The following is a 16,082-nucleotide window of genomic DNA, read 5'->3' as shown; positions in this document are numbered from 1 at the left end:
AAGCTCCCTTCCACTAAGGGGGCTCCTGCCCGGGGGAAAGCCAGGTCAGGCTGCTGAGTTTTCTTTCTCTGCTACAACATGAGCCCCTGTAAATTCTCTCACTCATAATAATAATAATAATAATAATGAATACATTCATATTGGCTATGAACATGTGAACACTTGGTATGTGCCAGGCACTCTCCCAAGCTCTATCTGTGTACTATTGAATGCTCACAACCATCCTATGAGGTAGGTTCTGTTCTCAGCCCAATTTATAGGTGAGGAAATTGAGGCCAGTAAGCAGAACACCGCCGGCCAGCTGGCAAGTTCCACACTCTTATCCATACGCAGTACATGTTTTCTGGCAGGTCCCCTGCTTCAGGACAGTGGGACCAGGCCTGTTTTATTTACCAAGCTCAGCACCTGGCACAGTGGAGAAGTCCTGTAAACCTTTGCTAAATGAATGAGTGAGTGAGTGAGTGAGTGAATGCTGCCCACTGTGCTGAGCCTATAAAGCTATTTTCTGGGCTGTAGAGGAGGCAGGCTGAGGATACAGAGGTGACCAGCCCAGGGCAGGCCAAGTGCCAGTGCCGCTCTGCCCAGGGGGCGCCTGAGGACTGTGTCCTTCTGCCTGGTCCAGCACCTCCTTGGCCACGTGCTCAGTACTTGGGCTCCCTGGGTTGTCTCTGTTTCCTGCTAAGTCTTCTTGCTATCTCAATCCCAAGCTGTCAGGCACTCATCAAGTTCTGCTGTCCACAGAGAAAAGAAATGCATCTCACAGCCTCATCAGCTGAACGTCCCAGGGGAGCTGCCAGCAGGCTGGGCTGGAAATGCCATCTGACCTCCACGTGTTCTCCCCTCCACCCTGGTTTTCCCCAGACAGCTTCTCCTCCCTGCAGGCTAACCCATTTCCCTGAGCTCTTCTAATTCTCTCCCACGCCATGCTCTACTCTCCCTCCTAAATCTTTCCCCCTTTTCAACTACCCATTTATTTCCTTAACCAATTTAAATATAGTTATTCGAGATTCTTCCAGGTTCTATTTCTATTTCCAGGTTTTGGGGACAGAAATCCTCCGTTTTGTCTTAGATGATGTTGCTCACAGTAGCTCAGTTCCTCGTGTATTTTATGATTTCTGATTGTGAGCTAAAGCCGGGGGTTTCCTTTCCGCTCCCGGATGGCCCAAATAGCTTGGGCTGTGAAAGCTCCCTTCAGGCATGAGTGACCTTTGTCTCTGCTGAGACTGCCCCCTACCACTACTCAATCTACCCCACTCTGGTCCAATTTAAGAAACCCCAAGTTTTTATTACTATTATTGTAGTAAAAGATACATAACATAAATTTTACTATCTTAACCATTTTTGTGTATACAGTTCAGTGGCATTAAGTACATTCACACTGTTGTACAACCATCACCACCATTCATTTCAAAAGTTCAAAAAGAACTTTTTCAAAATCTTCCCGAATTGTAACTGTGTGCCCATTAAAAAATAATTCCTCATTTCCCTCTCTTCTAGCCCCTGAAAATACCATTTTACTTCCTGTCTCTATGAATCTGATGACTCTATGTCACTCATATAAATGGAATCATACAATATTTGTCATTTTGTGTTTGGCTTATTTCATTTAGTATATTGTCTTCTAGGTTTATCCAGTGTAGCATATGTCAAACCTTCCTTTTTAAGGCTGAATAATATCCCATTGTATGTATGTACCACTTATTGTTTATCCATTCGTTCACTGATGAGCATTTGGGTTGTTTCCACCTTTTGCCTACTGTGAATAGTGCTGTTATGAACATTGGTATACAAATTTCTGTTCAGATCTCTGCTTTTAATTCTCTCCCAGAATTAATACCCAGAAATGAAACTGCAGAATCGTAAGGTAATTTGTTTAATTTTTTGAGGAACCACCTTACTGTCTTCCACAGTGCCTGCCCCATTTTACATTTCCAGCAATGCACAAGAGTTCCAATTTCACTACATCCTCACCAACACTTTGTTTTTCTTGTTCATTTTTGGGGTTTTATGTGTTTTTTATAATGCTCATCTTAATAGGTATGAAGTGATATTGTAGTTTTAATTTGAATCTCCCTATTTACTAGTGACATTAAGCATCTTTTCATGTGCTTTTGGCCACTTCTTTTTTGGAGAAATGTCTGTTCAAGTCCTTTGCCCAACTTTTAATCAGGTGCTTGGGGATTTTTGATGTTGAGTTGTAGGAATTCTTTATATTTTCTAGAAATTAATCCCTTATTAGATATATGATTTGAAAATATTTTCTCCCATTCCATGTGTTGCCTTTTCATTCTGTTGATTGTTTCCTATGAGACACAAATGTTTTCATTCTAATTAAGCCCAATTTATCACATCCACAAAAGCCTATGCTTTTGGTGTCATACTGAGGAAGTCCTTGCCAAATCCAATATCATGAAGTTTTTCCTCTATGTTTTCTTCTGAGAGTTTTGTAGTTTTAGCTCTTATATGTAGGTCTTTCATCCATTTTTAGGTAGTTTTTGAAGATGGTGTAAGGTGAGGGTCCAATTTCACCCTTTTTTCTTAAAGATATCCAGTTTTCCCAACATAATTGTTTGAAAAGCCTGTCCTTTCCTCATTAAATCATCTTGGCACCCTTATCAAAAACTCATTTGATTGATCATATATGCAAGGGTTTATTTCTAGGCTTTGTATTTTTTTCCATTGGACTGTATATCTGTCTTTATGCCAATACCACACTGTTTTGATTACCACAGGTTTGTGGTAAGTTTTGAAATCAGGGAGTGTGAGACCTCCAACTTTGTTTTTTCTTGTTAAGATTGTTTTGGCTCTTTTGGGGTCCCTTGAGATTCTATTTGATTTTTTGGATAGATTTTTTATATCTGCAAAAAAAAATCATACTTGGGAATTTGATAGGGATTACACTGAATTTATAGATTGCTTTGGGTGGTATTAATTATCTTAATCCATAGACATGGAATGTCTTTCCATTTATTTGTGTCTTCTTTAGTTTCTTTCAGCAACGTTTGTAGTTTTCAGTGTACAAGTCTTTCACTTCCTTGGTTAAGGTTACTCCTGTCTTGTTTTCCTTTATTGCTATTGTAAGTGGAAATTAAGAAAGTGTTTTCTTAATTTCCTTTTTGGATTGTTCATTGTTAGTGTACAGAAATACAACTTGTCTTGTGTGCTGATTTGTAACTTTGCTGGATTTTTAATTAGTTCTAACAGGTGTGTGTGTAATCCACATTGTTTTTGTTTCTGCTTTTGTTTTTACCCAGAGACCCGGGTGAAAGCAGGGTGGGTTTCCTTGCCATCTCCCAGAGCCTCTGAGTAGGCTCTTCTGAGGTCCTCATTTGCTGAGAGTGCAGGCTTCAAGGATCCCAGCTGAACTCAAGAGTACTTGTTCCAGCTTCCTGCCTCTGGGAGGCCAAGGCCTGAGTCCCCTGGCCCTGCATGGTCTTTACAGTGCAAACGCTTGGCCACTGGGCCTATCTCCCTTCCAATATCCTCCCCCTCAGAGCTCCTGCTGCATCAGCTCACTCACCCCTCTGCTTTTCTGCTCTCTCTTGATTTGAAAAACAGACATTCTATTTACTACATATTCAGAGCAGAAGGGGTCCCAGCATCTCACTTCCAAATGAGTACCTCAAGAACATGTAGTCACAGAGGGGACATGGAAGCCAGATTTTTATCCATCGTGAAAAGCCCTATTCCAGGATACAGCTGGAGAGGGAAACACTTCAGTCTCTTTTCCTAAAGGCCTGCCTCCCCATGGGGCTGGAGCTGGCCAAGGACATGCCATGTCAGTGGTTGTTGTGTACTGTTACCAAGAACATACTAAGAGCCACTTTACTATGTACTTTACATACATTTGATCTCATTTAATCCTCCTTCCAGCCCCATGACATAGGTACTGTTATCGTCACTAATTCTATTGGGGAAGGTGCCAAAAACACAGGTAGCAAAGGAGCAGAGCTGGGTTTCAGGCTTAGGCTGGCCAATCCTTTACTGAGTACATCTTGTCCTCCATCCTTCCACAAGCCACCTGTAGACTCCTCCGCTAGCCCAGCGCTCTCGGGGTGGGGGCCATGTCATTTACTTCCTCTTACCTGTTCTCAGCACCCAGTGGGTATTGCCTGGGTGCAGCCAGTCTTATCTCTGCAGAGGTTACTGTGATTTTTGTCCCCTGGAGGCTCCGTCCACACTCAAGAGGGCCGGGGAACTCACACAGCTCTTGGCCTAAGCTCCCGTTACCAAGAGAAAGGAGGCTTTTGCCAAGGACTCCGAGGGGAGATAAATGCTGGGAGTGGACTCAACTCTAGTCAGAATAAGCACCCAGCCCTCCCTGAGACATTGTGTGAGCTGGGCCAGGCCTCCAGACACAGCCCCTCCCGCCCGCCCAGCCAGGGTGGTGCTTGTGTGGGAAGGACGTTAAATCCAGCTGCCAGACCCCTGGTTGGAGAGGCAGAGAGGCCGGCCACCATGCACAGCTCCTGCTGTCTCCCCGCATTCCTGCTGCCCCTGCTCCTGCTGGCGGCCCCCACCAGCCCAGCTGCCGCTCTCAGTGATGATGAGAAACGTGCAATGGTCGAGCTGCACAACCTCTACAGAGCCCAGGCATCCCCGCCCGCTGCCAACATGCTGCAAATGGTGAGTGTGGCCAGGGGCACTCACCTCCAGGAATGAAGGAGTGTTGGGCAGGGCTCCCTGGTCCCTCCCACCCCCTGAGCTGAGGCTATCTCAGAGACTCACCTCTGTGGTCCGTGGCAGAGTGCCCCCATTATACAGATGAGGATGCTGAGGGTCAGAGGGACTTGCTGGTCCCTCAGGGGCTTGTGGGCCACAGGGTTGGCAGAGCCAGCCTGGGAACCCCAGGTGCCTAGCCCAGTGAGCCTGTCCCAGCACTTCCTAAAATGCATGTACCCCTGGGAGGGGGAACGCAGGATGTTCCTAACACCTTGGTGAAAATGGACTTTCAGATGCCTCCCCAGGAGATGAGAAGAGGGAACAGGGCAGAAGGATGGGACCCGGCAGCTAGGGCAGGAGGGATGTACGAAGGAGGTGGGGTGAGAACAGGGACCAGGAGCAGAGAGGGCTCTGGGGCACACAGTTCCAATTCTGTCTTGGCCACTTACAGGACCCGTAATTTGGTGTGAGTCCCTTAACCTGGTAAGGACCCTCAGTTTCTCGTCTGTACAATGGGGTCATAATTAGAGCTAGATATATAGCAACATGGAAGAATAAGTGCTTGATAAGTTTTTGGTTAAGAAAAGAGGAACTAATTGTTCATGTAATTGTACATTAATAATAGAAAAAGAAAAAAAAGATTATCCTCTTAGAGTTAAACTAGTTAAAAAGCAATAGATAAAAAAAAAAGAAAAGAGAAGAGGAACTATATCTAGGTGGGAGTTATTGTGGACTCTCCTCCCTCCTCCAGCCTCCACATCTAATCGTCACCACTTTTACCTCCCAGCAGGCTCAGTTTGCCTGGAACCCTACCTCCCCCTCATCCCTCTGGCACACCCCAGGACACAGCTGGAGAGGGAAACACTTCAGCCTCTCTTCCTAAAGGCAGAAGTCCTGCCTCCCCATGGGGCTGGAGCTGGCCAAGGACATGCCATGTCAGTGGTTCAGGCTTTCATTTCTTCTCCCAAGGACTCCCAGAAGAACCTCTGCACATTTCCCCAGCATCTAGCCTTTGCCACCAGAATAAATGATCGACCCACAGGGCTGACCCTGCTCAAAAGCCCTCAGTGGCTCCTACCTCAGGACAGACTCCAGCTCTGAGAAGCTGGGTGTGTCTGACTCCTGCTTACCTCTCTAGCCTCCTTTCCTGCTCACTTCCTCTTCGGTAACCGGAAGCTTGTCCTTCCCCCCATGTTTCTCACTTCCATGCCTTCTGCTGAGGAGACTTCTTCCCTCTCCAGCTGGCCAACGCCTCAGCCTGAAACACTCAGTTTAGGGTCTCCTTCTCCACCCTTAGGTTGGAGATGGCCCTCTTGATTCCTCTCTACCTCCCACTACAGGTCTGTCACTTATCACATGATGGCCCAACTAGTGGCTTATGACAATGTTAACTTGGGCTTCTTAGTTCTTGCTGTCACCCCAGGGCTGGCATGGCACCCGGGACTATTGAATGAATGAGTGAGTGAGTGAATTAATGGACTTGCTTTCAGGTGGTGACCAAGTGGCTAATGCAGGGGGTGCTGTGACTCTTGAAACTCCATAGGGGTCTCTGGATGACCGAGAAGCCTTAAGACCCAAAGGAGTGACTCGAACGGAGGGACTCCAGGCATCCAGTTGGCACGCAGCCAGGCACCGGGGAGACTACTTTAAGGAGGGCCCTGTCTCAGTCAGAGGCAACAAATGTCCACTGAGTGCCTGTTAAGTGCCAGCTCTGTGCCTGACATTGAGGATATGTCACGGTCCTGCCCTGAAGGAGCTGACAGTTTAGTCTGGGGCCCTGCAGGTCATCTCCAACAACCTGATCCTGGTCCCCAGAACCATGACTTTTCCCCACCCCCGATCTCTCATATTGCCAGAGTCTGAAAGAGCCTCAGGGACCAGGGCTTTGGGACACTTAGACACCGGGAGAGGGAAAGGGGTTCACCTGAGCCACAGCGGTGTGGCTGTGCCCCTCCCTGCCCCGGACCAGCTGCTCCTGGGAACCTCGTGTGAGTAGGGATAGGTGTGGCCACCCAGTCCCCTCCCCTCAGGGTCACCCAAGCCCTTGGTGCTTTACAGGCTGTCTGGCTTCTGCCACTGGCTGGGCCCCCGGAAGGTGGAGCCAGAGTTGCCTCCAGGCCCTCCATTTCCGGGAGAGGCCAAAGACAAAGTTTAATGGGATCCAGAGCTTCCTCCTCCGTGCTTTGGTCACATGCCTTGTTAATCCCTCTCCCACCCACACTGGGTCCGTCCTTCCAGCCGGAGACACAGAACCTCAGGGGCCCCGGAACCCAAAATGCCCTCTCCCACCATCTCACCTGAGGTCCCCAGTGGATAACACTGCCCTTGGGATCTGACAGCTCCTTGGGCCACCAAGCCTCTGAAAATAGGCCTCTCAGTGAGGGTCACCCAGAGGCACCTAGTTTTCTTGGGGAAAGTGTTGTAGTTGACAGGTGTTGAGCGCACTTGGAAGTAGCCCTCAGGAAGGCAGCCTGGGGCTGGCAGAGCTACAGAGACCCGCTGTCCTAAGGGGAGAGTGGGAGCTCAGAGGGGAGCGCCAGCCCCCAAGTCATTTACAGTGTGTAAGTAGGGGCAGGGGGATCAGTAAACAACCCAGTCCTTGAGTATTTCACTGGACATCTTGTGATCTTCAGGGCAGTTTAAGATGCCCTGGGAGGTAGGCAGGGGCATTGCTGCCCACCTTTCACACAGGAGGATATTAATAGTAATTAATAATAACACAGTCACAAATATCATCTCCTTTATTCTTTGCAAATCCCAGTGAGAGTTCAGAAAGGTTAGATCTGTCCAGAATCACACAGCTGGTGAATGGTTCTAAGTTTGGCTAACTCCATGGCCTGGGATTGCACCCTCCCACCTCTCCACAGAAGCCCCCTGGAAGCAGCGACCTGTTCCAGATCATGGCCAAGAGCCACCCCGCTAAGGAGAGGAGGGTCTTTGCCCCCAGGGGGTCTGAGGGCACCCTCCGCTTTCTGCTCTGTTCCTCACAGAATTGTGAGTGTCCTCACCATCCTCTCCCAACCCCCTCTCCCGCCTCCACCAAGCCCAAGGCGTCCTCATCTCCCTCCCCGACCTGTCCCGCAGAGGTGGGACGAGGAGCTGGCCGCCTTCGCCAAGGCCTATGCGCAGCAGTGCGTGTGGGGCCACAACAAGGAGCGCGGGCGGCGAGGCGAGAACCTGTTCGCCATCACGGACGAGGGCATGGACGTGCCGCTGGCCATGGAGGAGTGGCACCACGAGCGCGAGCATTACAACCTCAGCGCCGCCACCTGCCACCGTGGCCAGATGTGTGGCCACTACACTCAGGTGCGGGGCCTGCGGTCGGGGGGGGGCCACCTCTCCCTTCATCGCCTTAGTCCCTTAGCCCACATCCTTAAGCCCCCAGATCCTTCATATCGTTTTTCCACAGCAATTCACGTGCTGTCCAAGCCTCTGACGAAGGCTGGCTTCTCAAGATGCCTAAACCATTTTCAATTGACTCTAAATACCACAATCGTTTGAAAACCTACGCAGCCCCTTGCAGCCTCCTGGTACTTAGGCAGCTGTCACAGGGCCCGTTTCCTGGCCAGTAGTTATCATACTAGGCCATCCTGACCGCGCTCTAAACAGTCCTGCCCCTGCGCCTAAACTATGCAGGGCAGTTTGCCCCAGTGGTAAGTGTCCACCACCCTCCTCAACTTCTGTCTTCTCTCTCGGTGTCACTCTTTTGTCATTTCTCATGGCGTCTAAATTGCTGCTTCTAATCTGCCAGCAAATGGACAATTTTGCTTCTTTAATTTTTATTTTGCTTTTAAAAACTATGTGTGAAATAAGAGCAAATCGTCGCTGAGTGAAGGTTTCAGGGAGCCTTCTGAGAGCCTTCTGCCAGTCACTTCTTATGTCAAGGTTCTCACTGCATTTTGAAAGTTGACATGTGCAGATTAAGAAGTGTAGGGGTGTGTATGTGTGTGTGTAGGGGAATTAACAGTGTTATTAAATTCTTTTTCTTTCTCCTCCCATGCTAGTTGTTTATACAGTAACATAATTTTTTTTTAAAGAAAAAGGAAATAAACCAATATCTTCCACCCATATCCACCAACTCCATTTTCCAGTGCTTCTTTTGGGTGGTATTTTTAGTGCTAATCTTTAGGGAAGGAAATCCCAACATCACCCACCCAGATCAGGAAGTTGTGAGGGGCCCACAGCCCTCACCATCCCCTCGCTTCTGTACTCTTGACACCTCACACTCCCCATACGCAAGTCCTACTGCAGGGACTGCTGTCAGTGCCCAGCTGAGTGGCTCTGGCCCACCTCCACCCCAACCTTGTCTAGCGCTGAGTGCACATGCACGCTAGGGGCACTTCTACCTGGGAGGTGCTCAACAGTGGTGCCTGGGAACCCTCAGCTGCTTTAAGCAGAAAGACCCCAACCCTGAGTGTGTGTGTGTATAGAATTAACAGCCAGAGCCCCATCTCTTCAGCAAAAACTGGCCTCAGTTTGAGTGACTCCTGGGCAGACTGAGCCTAGAAATAGCAAGAGAAGGCTGCCAGTCTCAGCTCATGGCAGTACACAAAGGTTGCTAGACTTTTAAAATTTTATACTTGAGACAGAATTCCTTCTAGCAGCTGGAAGACCCACACTTAGAAAAGGCAGAGCAGATTCCTGCTCACTTGTGATGTGGGCAAAGTTCCATTTCCAGCATGGCTCTTCCTGTTCCCTTCCTTGGACTTTGCTTGCTGCAGATATCTAAGATTCCCCCATTTGAGATTCATTCCTTTGGGTATACCACTTGTTTAAAATGCCAGGGTCTCTAGGAAGAGCCCACAGTTAGAATTCATGAGGGAACATCAGAAGGGAAGGTTTTCAGGAAAGAGGCCTAGTGAAATAATGTGTATGGTTGACAGGGGAGAGTAGACTGTTGAGGACAAATCCCCCACCAGGCCCCTGTTCAGAGTTTTGTCCTGAAGCTGAGTATCCTCAGGAACTTGGATACTACAGGCTGTAGGGATCTTTTCCCCGCACACAGTAGGCCAGTGTAGAGAGACACTAGCTGGAGGCCATCCCACCCAGGCTAAGCTGTTGGGTTTCCCTTCCTGATTCAGGTGGTCTGGGCCAAGACCGAGAGGATTGGCTGTGGCTCCCACTTCTGTGAGAAGCTCCAGGGTGTTGAGGAGACCAATATCCAATTGCTGGTTTGCAACTATGAGCCCCCGTGAGTGCAGGGGGCCCCGGGGGTCAGGGGTGGGCAGAGCCAAGGGAGGGCTGAGTTGGGCACAGTGTAAGGAAGTGGGAGGGGGCCCATCTGGGGCCTGTACCCTGTTCCCAGCTGTGAGGACAGCGACGGGAGTCTGTCCAGCAAGTTGGTTGGGGACAAGTAAGATCCAGGGTCACTTGTGGACCAGGTGTGTATGGGGGATGCAGACAGGGGCTGACAGGGACACCTCGCCCATCCAGCAGCACCCTTGTCTCCTCAGAGGGAATGTGAAGGGGCAGAGGCCCTACCAGGAGGGGACTCCGTGCTCCCAGTGTCCCTCGGACTACCGCTGCCATGACTCCCTCTGCGGTGAGCTAGGAATGGGGTGGGAAGGAGGGAGGGAGGGGAGGGAAGGGATGCCTCCCGGGCTCCAGAGTGGTGCTAGGCCAAGGAGAAGCCCAGCAGGGCGTGACCTCCAGACCTCACCCCACCCCACCCCGGTTCCCAAGCCCTTTGTCCTCCTGGCGCAGCCACTTTGGCGCCCTGTCATTTCAATTGAAGAGATTTCAACCCTCCAAGAGGGGGAATGGAGGAAAGTCCCGGGGCTGGGTGGGGTGGGTGTGGCCAAATGGAAAAGCCCTGGTGGGCGTGGAGGTTTGGTGGGCGTGGCCAGAGGGACTCAATGGGCTGGGCCTGTTAGGAACAGGAATCCATCTGGAGAAAACATCCAAGAGCGAGCGCAGAAAGGAAGGTGGATGGAGGGTCAATCACAAGAAATAACCCTTATCACCGGTGAGGGACATATTCGCTGGAGAGGGTGTATGTGTTTGTGTGCCTTTGTAGCCCCTTCGGTCTCCTCCCCTTGATTGTGGGGGGCTGAGAGATGTGGGGTTCGGTTGGTGGCACTAAGGCCAGGCCTTGTCTCTCTTATCAGAACCCATCAGAGGCCCGGAAGAGGCCAAGGATTTGCCTTACCTGGCAACTGACGCCTCCTCAGGTTCTAGGAAAAAGGGTGTTCCTTCTTCCCTAGCAATGGACACTCCATCCTTGGTGACAGAAGTCTCAGGCACCCTGGCAACCATGGCGCCACCTGTCACAGAAACCAAGGCCCCGTCTTCCTTAGCAACGGAAGACGCCCCTTCCAGAGCAGCAGAGGCTTCACCTTCCTTAACAAGTGAGGCCCCAGCCTTTTTGGCAACTCTCAGCCTTTTTCCCTTTCATGATTGGCCAGCTACCTTCCTCAAACTGACCCATGATCCCATCCCCACATGGGCAGACAAAGAAGCCAGCAGAACAAGAATGCCCTCCAGTAGCCCGGAGAGTTCTCTGCACCCCAAGATACCCTTAACAGAGACACAGGAGCCGCTACTGCACTCCCAGGAGGAGGGAGAAGCTGAGGCTGAGTTGCCTCCTTCCAGTGAGGTCTTGGCCTCAGTTTTTCCAGACCAGGGTGAGCCAGGAGAGCTGCAGGCCACACTGGACCGCAAGGGGCACACCTCCTCCAAGTCCCTTTCCAACTCCCCCAATACCTCCACCACCGGTAATGCCATGGGCGGGCGAACCCTGGCCCTGCAGTCGCCTTTGTCAGGTGAGGCTTGTAGTGTCCGTCCTACCTTCCCTCCTGTTTCCAGAGGACCAGCACCCTGCCCCCAGCACAGATGGTGTGGGCATGGCAGAACATGGACCCTCTGAGTAGGAGCTTCCTCTGGCTGCTGGGCCCCCAAGTGCATGCCTGGGAGGGTGCGTGGGAGGGCAAGCAGAGCTGGGTCCAGGCAGAGGCAAAGCCTGTCCCTTCCCACAGGTGCAGAAGGCCCTGAAAAGCCTGGCAGGTCTGGGCTGGACTCGGGCCCTGGTCATGTCTGGGTCCCTCTCCTAGGCCTGCTGCTGTTGCCTCCCCTGGCATTGGCCGGAATCTTCTGAAGCGATCACCACTCAAGGCAAGGCCTGGGGGGGACCCTGGCCTCATGCCCACTCTGGATTGTCTTTCTCCAAGTAAGAGGCTGTGCTTCCTGGGCAGGTCCTGCTCTGTGGCTGGACTCCAGGCCGGTAGCCCAATGCCCTCAGTAGGCCTCCACAGGGCCGATCCCTGGCTCTGCCCCAGGAGTGCCTCTGCCTCTAGAGAGGTCCACCCCTCAGCTAGCCGGTTGTTCTGAGCAGTATTCCTGTGGCCACATGTGTCTGCTCTCCAGGTGTCTTGTGGGCACGGTCCTGCTCTTCCAGAGACAGATTTCAGGGTTTCCCGGGAAACCCTGGCCCCTCCCAGTCACCTGCCCCCTTCCTGTAGCCATCTGAGCCCAGGGCTGTTCACAGGAGGGTCTCCTGCCTTCCCAGGGTGAAGAGGTCAGCTGTCCTCCTGCCATCTCTCCCACCCAGTCCCCAGCCCCTAAACAAGACGCTTCTTGGCCGAAGGCCCTATGGAAGGCAAAGGCTGCAGGGAAGGTGCCTCATCCACAGCTGCGTTGAGGGCGAGACCTGGCTGGCTGCAAGCTCAGGTTGCTGAGCAATGTCTGCACACCTGGCCTGGACCCCGCCCATCTCAGTCCTGATGGGGGTGTGGGGATTCTGGGGAGATCCCTGTGTGCCTACTTGCCTGTGTAGCTGAGGAGGGGAGTTGTGAGGGGCAGATGGAGGGCAAGTCTCACCGGAGTGGGGTTCCATAGGGGTAGCAGGCAGGGACCAAGAGAGGGGAGCAGCCCCTGGCTCCTGAATAAAAGCCAGTGTAAGAGTTCCCAGTCTCTGTGCTTTTGAGGGGTTGGGGGCAAAGAAGGACTGTTTGGGGGCCCCTGAAGTTCAACTTTTCCCCTTCCCGCCAGTGGCAACTGTTCCTTCTCCTTCACAGCCCCTCTGCCCCAAACACTCCATTCAGTTCTTTGGGGCACCATTCCTTTCCTCCCTATGAACTTCGCCTGACTCAAATCTCCAGATACCTGGCAGGAAGGGGGAGGGCCAGGAGGAGGTCAAGGGTGCTGGGTAGCCTCTCCCAGATCCAGGAGTCACAGGTGGAGCCTACGTTCAGGACCCAGGGGCAAGGAGTGGTGTACAACCACTGCACAGTGCTGCCCAGGCCCACCGGGATGCAAGGTCGGCCTGCAGTGTACCCCGGCATGGCAGTGTACCTCGGCACTCGGAGGAGTCCTGAGGGGCAGGAAAGCACAAGGGTGTGTGTGTAGGGCTAGCAACAGCAGGTGACTGAGGGCAGCTTGAGACCAGGCTGGGGCTGCTGGGAGGGGCAGGCAGGAAGCCAGTGTGTGAGCGGTTAAACAGGAGGCACCCAAGTAAGGCCAGGGCTCTCACCCATAATACATATAGCTCAATTAAGGTATCACTCATACATAAAATTCACCCATTTAAAGTGTATCAATGACCTTTAGTATATTACAAGGTTGTGCAACCATCATCAGTCAATTTTACATTTTCATTACCTGAAGAAACCCGTACCCATTAGCAGTCGCTCCCATTTTCCCTCCATCCCATCTCTCCAGCCCTAAGTAGGCATTTATCTGTTATTTCTATGGGTTTGTCTATTCTGACATTCCATATTAATGGAATCATACAATATGTGGCCTTTTGGGTCTAGCTTCTTTCATGTAGCATATTTTCAATGTTTCTCCATGTTGCAGTATGGAGCAGTACTTCACCCCTTTTTATTACCCAGTAATACTTCTTTGTACAGAATACGTTTATTCATTCATCAGTTGGTGGACATTTGGGTTGTTCCCACTTTTTGACTATTATGAATACTGCTGCTATAAACATTCACGTAAAAGTTTTTGTGTGGACATAATATTTTCCTTTCTCTTGGATATAAACCTAGGAGTGGTATTATATGGTGACTGTTTCAAACTTTGGGAATTTGCCACGCTATTTTCAAAGTGACTGCACCATTATTTTCACACCAATGAACAAAGCTTCTGATTTCTCCACTTCTTGCTGACACCATCTTGTTGATTATAGCCATTTTAGTGTGAAATAGTATCTCATTGTGATTTTGACCTTCATTTCCCTGATGGCTAATTATGTTGAATGTCTCCTATGTGCTTATTGGCCATTTGGATATCTTCTTTGGACAAAGGTCTATTCAAATCTTCTGCCCATTTTTAAATTGGGGTATTTGTCTTTCTCCTATTGAATTGTAGAACTGTTTATATATTCTAGATACCAGTCCTTCATCAGATAAATGCCTTGCAAACATTTTCTCTCATTCTGTGAGTTGTCTTCAATTTTCCTTGATATCTTTTGAACATAAAAGTTTTAATTCTGATGTCCAATATATGTTTTTTGTTGCGTGTGCTTTGGGTGTTAGAAGAAACCATTGCCTAAACCAAGGTCATGAAAATTTATTCCTATGTTTTCTTCTAAGGGTTTTATAGTTTTAGTTCTTACACTTAAGTCTTTGATACATTTTGTTAATTTTTGGTTGTGTGGTATGAGGTAGGAGTCCAACTTTATTCTTCTGCATGTGAATATCCAGTTGTCCCAGCACCTTTTGTTGAAGGTGATTCTTCCTCCATTTAATTGTTACCTTTATCAAAAATCAATTGACATAAATGTGAATGTTTATTTCTGGGCTTTCAATCCTGTTCCATTGATCTATGTCTATCTTTATGCCAGTAAGTACCACACCACCTTCATTACTGTAGGTTCGTAGTAAATTTTGCAATTGGGATTTGCAAGTCTTCCAACTTTGTTCTTTTTCAAGACTTGTTTATTCTGGGTCCCTTGGATTCCCATCTAAATTTAAGGATCAGCCTGTCAAATTTTTGCAGTCAGCTCAGATTTTGAAAGGGATTGTATAATCCACCATTGTAACAATGTTAAATCGTCTAATCCATGAACATAGGATGTCTTTCCATTTATTTAAGTCTACCTTTTTGCAACAGTGTTTTAGTTTTCAAAGTGTAAGTTTTGCAGTTCTTTTGTTAAATTTGTCCATAAATACTTTATCATTTTTGATGCTACTATAGATGAAACTTTTATTAATTTCATTTTCATTTTGTTCACCTGTTCAAGTATACAGAAATACAATTTTTTGGTATATTGATTTTATATCCTGGATCCTTGAATTCATTTACTAGTTTTAACAGTTTTAGTAGATTTCTTGGGACTTTCTATATACAAGATGATGTAATCTACACAGATAGTTTTACTTCCTTTCTAACCCAGATAATTTAATTCATTTTCTTGCTTAATTGCCCTGGCTAGACCCTCTAGTACAATGCTGAGTAGTGGCAAGAGCAGACATCCTTGTCTTTGTTCCTGAACACAGAGGGAAAACATTAAGTGTCTCACCATTCAGGATAATGTTAACTATAGGTTTTTCATGGATACCATTTATGGAGTTGAGGAAGTTCTTCAGATTTTGAATGTTTTTTAATCATGAAACAGTGTTAAATTTTGTATTTGAGATACTTTGTATCTACTGAGATGGTCATATGATTTTTTCCTTATTCTGTGGATAGTATATCACAGTAACTGATTTTCAGATGCTAACCCATTTTGTGTTTCCGAGGAGCATCTTTCCCTTCTTGGACCTGGTTTCTCAAGCTAGTCCTGGGTCAGTCAGGTGAGAAAGACTCTGGGCAGGGCAGGGAAGAACTGTGGAGGCTAGAACCTATCTTTCCTAATTTTTGGGTGGGCTCTGCCTGCCTCCTGTAAAGCTAGAGCACCCGTGGTCAGCCCTCAGGAAATATGTCACATAAGATAACCTATCAAAGACCAGGAGCAAGGACCTCTTTGAAAGCTTATTTTTAGAGAAATAACAGAAGGCAAGACACGGTGTCCCTACTAGTCAGGCAGGACTGTGACAAAGGGCAAGGGGACGTGTCAGCACAAGTCCATGAGGACGGGAGGGCATGTTCAAACAGAAGGCAGGAGGCTGGCACTCTGAAGCCCCGAGGACCAGAGCGGGAAGGGGTCTGTTCTAGCACTATGCTGTGTGGCTCTGAGGCATCTGGGGACTGGCACAGCAACAAGGGCTATATTGGTCCCAGTACGAACTTCATCACAAGGGGCTCCAAAAGAATCGTCGGAGGACTTCTCAGCTTTGGCCATCAGAACTAGGTTGTCTAGGAGGGGAGGAAGGTGACTGCTCCCCACAAAGACATTTCTACTCCCACCACCCTTCCATTTACTGATAGCTCAGTCCCCTTCTACCCCAATCCAACACAGCCTCCTTTTTCAGATAAAGACCTTGTCACTCTAGTTTCTAGAATGGACAAGGAACAGGCCAAGTGCTTGGAGAGCAGAT

The 16,082-nt window shown here is 49.1% G+C and overlaps 1 protein-coding gene across 5 annotated transcripts; it reads left to right on the top strand.

Moving 5' to 3' along the window:
• The first annotated feature begins 136 nt into the window (after window positions 1-136).
• Window positions 137-12,563, top strand: PI16 (peptidase inhibitor 16). 5 transcript variants are annotated; one of them, XM_073224357.1, is made up of 8 exons: window positions 144-4,626; window positions 7,747-7,968; window positions 9,744-9,853; window positions 10,116-10,204; window positions 10,770-11,009; window positions 11,112-11,423; window positions 11,712-11,772; window positions 12,167-12,563. In XM_073224357.1, the coding sequence occupies exons 1-7, from the start codon at window positions 4,459-4,461 to the stop codon at window positions 11,753-11,755; spliced, it is 1,185 nt and encodes a 394-aa protein (XP_073080458.1). In that variant the 5' UTR covers window positions 144-4,458; the 3' UTR covers window positions 11,756-11,772; window positions 12,167-12,563. The 5 variants fall into 5 exon arrangements, with proteins under 5 accessions (XP_036860298.2, XP_073080458.1, XP_073080460.1 ...); XM_073224359.1 differs by having other exon boundaries at window positions 2,103-4,626; window positions 11,112-11,285; window positions 11,637-11,772; XM_073224355.1 differs by having other exon boundaries at window positions 2,115-4,626; window positions 11,637-11,772.
• Window positions 12,564-16,082: the final 3,519 nt, after the last annotated feature.

This window comes from Manis javanica, chromosome 16, assembly GCF_040802235.1.
Source record: "Manis javanica isolate MJ-LG chromosome 16, MJ_LKY, whole genome shotgun sequence".
NCBI lineage: Eukaryota > Metazoa > Chordata > Mammalia > Pholidota > Manidae > Manis > Manis javanica.
Note: the sequence above shows the minus strand (reverse complement) of the source record. Positions and strands in the feature narration are given on the sequence as shown.